General features: G+C 38.1%; 1 protein-coding gene across 2 annotated transcripts in view; it reads right to left on the reverse strand.

Moving 5' to 3' along the window:
• The window catches only part of LOC125028268 (ionotropic receptor 21a-like), a 15,720-nt gene that overhangs the window by 6,342 nt on the left and 1,878 nt on the right, over nt 1-7,500 (reverse strand). For both annotated transcript variants that reach the window (XM_047617716.1, XM_047617709.1), the window contains exons 2-7: nt 5,018-5,118; nt 4,704-4,837; nt 3,681-3,791; nt 2,988-3,220; nt 2,228-2,365; nt 1,632-1,818 (exon numbers count right to left, since the gene is read on the reverse strand). In XM_047617716.1, the coding sequence (XP_047473672.1) occupies nt 1,632-1,818; nt 2,228-2,365; nt 2,988-3,220; nt 3,681-3,791; nt 4,704-4,837; nt 5,018-5,093 (879 nt within the window). In that variant the 5' untranslated portion in view covers nt 5,094-5,118. The remainder of the gene's footprint in view (nt 1-1,631; nt 1,819-2,227; nt 2,366-2,987; nt 3,221-3,680; nt 3,792-4,703; nt 4,838-5,017; nt 5,119-7,500) is intronic.

Genomic DNA, 7,500 nt, shown 5'->3' on the forward strand with positions numbered 1-7,500 from the left:
TGGATGAGAAGGAGGAGGAGGACGTGGTGGAAAACTGTGGCCATAAAAGACGGGTTGCGACCTGGGAGGGTATTCTTACGTAATTGCTGATGGTGAAGAAAAAGTTAGGGAGGATGTGGATGATGATGATGAGGAGGAGGAGGAGGAGGGAGAGGTGCGTGGATGAGGAGGATTGGGAAGTTGTGGAAGACCGTGGCCCTGAAGAATACTCGCTACTTCACTTGGTTTGCGTCCTGGAGATTCAGACGGATGATGATGAGGAGGAAAAGACGATGCGGATAATGTGGAGAAGGAGGAAGAGGAGGAGGAGGAGGAGGAGGGGCATGGGGATGGTGATGATGCGGTAAATGAGAAGGTGAAGGATGAAGAGGAGGGCGATGTTGAGGAAGATGAGGAGGGGAGTGAGGATGATGAGGTGGAGGAAGAAAATGTGGATTAGGAGGAGGAGGGTGGTGTGGATGAAGAGGATATGGATGTGGAGGAGGAGTATGTTTAAAATGAGGTGGAGGAGAAGGAGGATGATTAAGATGAGGTGGAGGAGGATGCGGCTGTTGAGGAGAATGTGCATGATGATACTGATGATGAAAATCTAATAATTATAATGCTATATTATTCATTGATATTATATCTTGCATTATTAACAGTATTCTCTTATGTGTTGCTCCTCATTTAAAATATAATATGAAGTGTATCGTCTCTCGTGAATAATGGATGTTTGAAAGTTCGTTTGTGGGACTCTGGATAAGAATCTACACAAAGATATTGATTTACAATTTTAAATCTTATTGATAAGACGCGCTGAAGGGTAAGGCAAACAAGATTTTTTCCTCAGAATATGTCTAGTAGAAAGCGAAATAACATATGCCTTCTAGTCAACTTTATATATATATATATACATATATATAATAATAATAATAATGAGGTAGCAGAATATATCAATTAAAAAGATAACAATAAATGGTTCTTAATAGAAATTATCCATTATATTTTATCTATATAACTTATATAGATCTATATAACCATGATTTTAGTCTTGCATTTATTGTCATTTACTGTCGTCCTTTTGTGCTCGTTGCTTTCTAAAGATTTTCATAAGATTCAGCTTGTTCCATTATTCACATGAAGAGCATTTTGTATTCCGCTGACTTGCATTTCAGTTCGGGGCAATAATATAACTAAGTTTAAAGTCCATCTGTACATGGGACCACGCGTAGATGCACACGTACACAAATAAGCACAAATTCACACATGTACAAACACACACAAATGCAAGCGCACAAAGGCTGATACAGTATAAAAATACGTATGCGCATGCAATTACATTTACATACTTATGCAAACACAATTATACATAGATAAACAAAAACACACAAACACAAATGTACATTTACGAACATAAATACACACAATAACACACACACACACACACACACACACACACACACACACACACACACACACACACACACACACACACACACACACACACACACACACACACACGCACACACACACACATACACACACACACACTCACACAAACGCACGCACGCACGCACACACACACACACACACACACACACACACACACACACACACACACACACACAAAGACATACAAACACACATACCTCGTCCCAAGAGCTTGTTTCAAGAACATGGATGGAGAAATTCAGTGCCTCGGCGATGGTGCTGAGAAGAAAATAATCTGTTCCACCGTAGATTTTGGTGGAAGTTCCATCTGCATTCACGGCCACGTCTTCCACCCAATGTGGAGTGTAGGGTAGCGCAGTCACATTGACTCGTGATCCGTAAAAACTGGGAAATGGAGAAGAGAGAGAAAAAAATGAGAGGTGGGCGAAGAACAACTATAACACGAGAAGGTACAGTTGCCTAGAAAAGTTCCTTGCCCATTTTTTTTTTTTTTTTTTTTTTTTTTTTTGATGTTGCTCCTGTTGATGTTTTGATCACCTCTCTGTTTACATAATGTTTTTTGTTACCACTACGTCTAACACATATACCTATCCATCATCTGTTTGTTGGATTTTCTTTTTCTTTTTCTTTTTTTTTGCGATTTACGTCGGCAGAGCTGTAAATTCTTTAAATCAATTTCATGCGATTTATTCTACTAGCCAAGACGTTTCAACTGAATCATCGGCCCTCTAGCATGGTAATACGATACAGTACATTTATCAGATGATAAACAAATAAATAAGTCAATAATTACTTAGTAAATTTTTCAGGAAAGAGATTCGTTTTCTTGGTCACGATCAGCCCTCTAGAGAGAGACCAGGATGCGACGCGCAGGACCTGAGGGCCTTCGGGAGTGTACGGTAAATGAGAGTAAATGCTATACCTGTAAGACCTTAGGAGACAAAGAGGAAAAGCCAGTGAATTAGTACTGTGAAATGAAGTGTGTTAACCCAATGCCGCCGGGGAAAATGAATAAAAAATGGGGAAAATGCTGTGCTCATTTTCTATATTTTTGTAAAATGTCTCTGCACATAGATGGCTCTGCTAGTGCTTAGCCACAAAGGAGTCAATTAGTAGACCTTGTGACCTTAAATTATTTGAATTGGAGGAAAAAAAACTTTTTTTTTTACTAGTGCTATGAATATCGATGGTGTTATTTTTATAATAAACATTATAATTGCTATGTTATAAACATTAGTAACAGCAAAATAAGATAACGTAAAATATTTTCGTAAATCAAAGAAAAGGGTAAACCGGCGAGACAGTCAGTACTCGTAACTGGCTCATTGGTGACTTAGTACAAGTGTGGCCATCTATGTTTAAAAACAATCAAATAAGTAACTCACATAGCACGTACGTACACGCCATGCCCGTCGGCACTATGACATGTATTATCAATTGGTGTTATTACTTCCAGTATCTCTAAAGTTATATATAATCATTAATTATCAATGGTATCATTACTATCAATATTATCCAGTAAATTATAAATACAAGGAATGAATCACACTAACATTTCTTGCTGTGGTTGTTCCTCCTGGTTGAGAATCATGGCGTTCATCATGGAGAAGGTCCAGGAGGAGGAGAGGAGCCGCCGGAGCTCGTGAAGGGGCAGGCGGGTGACGACCAGGAGCCTCGTGGCCCACACCAGGAGGCGGCCCCGGAGCGACGACTCGGCGAACGAGGCCAGGAAGGCGGGGTCGTCGCTCAGGACCAAAAGAGTAACACACGACGATAATTTACGTAGCTGTGTAAGAGGAAGATGGTAAGAATAATGTACAGTCACAATATACCTCATTGTATAGGAATATACAGGTCATCAAAAACGTATATATAAATATGAATTAGGCATTTGGTTATTCCAGGTACCGCAAAATTCCCAAATAGATCCTCTTCCCCGACTCAAAATTCTCCAGCTCTTCTCTCACTCTTTCTCTCCCTCTCTCTCGCCCCCCCCCCCCCCTCTCTCTCTCTCTCTCTCTCTCTCTCTCTCTCTCTCTCTCTCTCTCTCTCTCTCTCTCTCTCCCTCTCCCTCTCCCTCTCCCTCTCCCTCTCCCTCTCCCTCTCCCTCTCCCTCTCCCGCTCCCTCTCCCTTTCCCTCTCACTCCCACTCCCACTCCCACTCCCACTCCCTCTCCCACTCCCTCTCCCACTCCCTCTCCCTCTCCCTCTCTCACTCCCTCTCCCTCTCCCTCTCCCTCTCTCACCTGCCTCACTTCCGCCACCGCATCGGCCAATTCGCTCTCGTCACTGCTGTTGTCCGCCGACCCGGGAAGAACTTCGAAAATCGCCATCGGACTGAGAAGTGAGCTCAAGTCCTGGAAGGTGTGTGAAGGGGAAGTAATGCGCATGCGTAGATGGACAAGTAGGTGGGTGGGTAGGTAAGAAGTAAGTAAGGGAGGGAGGGAGGGAGGGAGGGAGGGAGGGAGGTGTGTATATATAGAGATAGACTGATAGATGGATTAATATATAGACAGATAGATGGAAGGATAGATATATAGACAGATAGATAGATAGATAGATAGACAGACAGATAAATAGATAGATAGATAGATAGACGGTTGGGTGGATGAAAAGATAGACAGAGTACTCGAGAAATAGAAAAATTAAATGCTGATAATAGGCAGGCAGAAGGACCTCAGGAACAAAAACTGAATGCGCTCCCGCGAAGAAGGTCGAAGATGAAACACTTTAGGGAAAGATTTAAGGCTTTTTTTCATTTAGAAAGGATTTTTTGCTTCTTTTGTTCATGCGAATTAGGAGATTTATCATTTAAATTAGGGACCTACTTTAGTTGATGGGCTTTGTCTCGTAAATGGGTTGAATGAGCATTAGATAAGTGCGCCTTACATCATATTAGTTTTTCTATTCATGTATTTATCTATTTGCATATTTTATTTTTTGTCACTTATTGATTGATTTAGCCATTCATTTGTTAATTTACTTATTTATTTATCTATCTACCTGTCTATCTATCTATCTATCTACCTACCTACCTATATATCTGTCTATCTATCTACCTACCTATCTATCTATCTATCTATTCATTCATCCCTTTATTTATTCAGTTACTTCTTTACTTACTTTGAGCGCCCTACCGATCTCGCCTACGTGAAATTAAGAACTTTTCTTTCCGTACAAAAGATATCATAAAACACCAAAAAAAGTATCAAGAGCACGTTGGTCGCACTTTAATTCACCGGAGATTGACACAAGGCGATAGGACGTACCGCGTATACGTTGATGTACTGCATAGTGGTGCCATCTACTAGCAGGAAGAGAGAACAGTCGAGCTGCCCAGATTCCCGGAGAACTGCCGTCACTGCCTCTCCAATGGAAGTCATCGAGCCATATACTCTCGAAACTATTTGGAAATGTGTAAGTGATTAATTAGATATAAGGTTTATATTTTCTTTATATAGTGGATAAAGGGTGATGATTGTAGACTTAAGTAACAAAATAAGTGAAATATGTGTCCTTTATTTAAAGAAATAAATCAGATATGATATGAGAAATCATTATGAAAGTTCGATTGCGTTCTTACCATACGGCATCGGAGCAACAAACATGGCAGGGGAAGACGCCATGGTAATGATGACCAACATCATTACCATCACCATGATCTTCAGCTTAGCGACGACCAGTCTGTGGATGGATATGGGGGGGGGGTGGTCTTTATAAATTATCTCTTTGTTTACTTCTCTAATTAGTTTCACTTTTTCTCTATTAATCTTCGGATTATCTTGCTTAGTGATTTATTGATTTTTTTCTTCTTAGAACGCATTCGAAGACCCTTGATGTAACGAAGAAATATTCGCCACAGTTGGCAATTTTTTTTTATAATTATTATTATTATTATTATTATTATTATTATTGCAATGAATGGAGATCAACGATATAAAAACCTTCGTACTTCAAGTGTCGCGTTCATTAAGAAAAATAAACATTTGTCGCTTTTTTTCAGAACCGAAGGATTTTTCCCGTTTCTTTATTGACTTTTTATGAGACAAGATCATCGTTTCTTAGACTTGGTTGCACTATATCGACGAGGAAGTGATCAGATAAGCCATAGTATTTTTAATGGAACTAGAATATGTCATATCGGAGTAAAGTAAATGCAACATCTAATTTATTCATAGTTTACGTAAATAATCATAACACTACAACGAACGTCACATTTTCCGCTGCAGTATATTCGAACCGAACATCAAATTCTTGAAAGCAAAGTCATTAAATCTTCATGGCAGCCCACGAAGCTCTTTCCTTAAGATCTTTAGCTGTAAATTAATATCATTAAATATTCACAAAAGAAATAAACAAATGCACGAGTTACGGCGGTTGTGACGACTATTCTGTTCATTTCTTCTTAATTTTGGGTATAGTAATGATAATAATAATGACTATAAAATTATTAATAAAGATGATGATAATAATGATGATACTAATAATGATGATGATAATCATGATAATAATCATCATCATCCTTATTATAATAGCAATAATAAAAACAACATCAATAATGATGATAATAGTAATAATTGTAATAATAATAAAAATCATAATAATTATAATAATCATAATAATCATAATAGTAAATGATAGATGATAGTAAAAGTAGCAATTATAAAATATAATACAGATTATCACCATCATTATTATCATTATCATCGTTATTATTATCATTGTTTTTATTATCATTAACATCATCACAATAATAATAATATTAATAATTACTATTATTATTACTATTGTTATTATAATCATTATCATCATCATCATTATAGTTTATTTAAGAAACTTATGGTTGCAAAAAGTAAAATTGTCCCTTTAGAATACTGGTCTTCAAGTGTCTAATTAAAATAAAGTACAGTGAACACATAGTATCTGGTTGTTCTACATTTTGGTTCAGATATTTCGTCCCAGACTGACGGAAGTCTGGATGTTATATCATTGGCAAACATATCTGTGTCAATACAGGAGTCGCCAACGTTCTGTGATGATATTTATTTTAACAACAATTATCCTAATTCACTGCTATATGAAATATGCTGCGAGAGAGAGAGAGAGAGAGACAGGCAGACAGACAGAGACAGACAGGCAGGCACAGACAGACAGATTCAAAATTTCATACGTGTTAATGTACGATCGCAAGAGATATGACATTGAAAAATCAAATTTTGCCTATTCTGTAAACGAATACAAGCTGGTGCTAAAGGAGCCTAAGTTACCTAACCACTGTGCCCTCCAAGACGCATTCTCAGATAACATGACAGCAACTGTGCACGCACGTAATCACAAGATTGTTGAGTAATGCGGGCTTTTATGAACACAAGCAAGAAAAGAAGACATAAACTGAAAATTAGACATGATATGAAAGACAGCTACAAGAGTAAAGAAAATGCCAAACGAATCGATTCAGCCTTCTATAATCTTTTCGTAAGTTTGGGTTTTACCGTCTGAAAAGGTTTCATGTCAGATTCAAAACGTCACTTTATAGCGTTTCCCTCACTACGGTGACTGTTCAATTCACCAACACGTTTACCTCTCATTCCCGCTTATCCCGTGAAGAAGCTATAGTTTAGTTGATGGATTAGCATTTTTTTATGTTTTTTTTTTTTTTATGTTGTACAAATGAAACATACCTGTGATGATTATTGCGTAATAATACGTTATGGTACAGACGGTCTGATGTATGCTTGGAAAAGACGAGGATGGTAACTGATTGTATGTACTTTAGTTGAGACATATTCAAATACATTTTGTATTAAACATTAACCCATTGATGCCAAGATCACGTCAAACTTTTTTTTCTTATTTTACGAGGAATCGATTTAATGGTTCGTGGTATGTGTTCTGGGAAATACACATCAACTGATTAACCAGATCGAGATGTGTGTGTGTGTGTGTGTGTGTGTGTGTGTGTGTGTGTGTGTGTGTGTGTGTGCGCGCGCGCGTGTGTGTGTGTGTGTGTGTGTGTGTGTGTGTGTGTGTGTGTGACATCAGCAACAATAATAATCATCAATAACC

The sequence above is a fragment of the Penaeus chinensis genome, chromosome 1 (genome assembly GCF_019202785.1).
Source record: "Penaeus chinensis breed Huanghai No. 1 chromosome 1, ASM1920278v2, whole genome shotgun sequence".
Classification (NCBI taxonomy): Eukaryota; Metazoa; Arthropoda; class Malacostraca; order Decapoda; family Penaeidae; genus Penaeus; species Penaeus chinensis.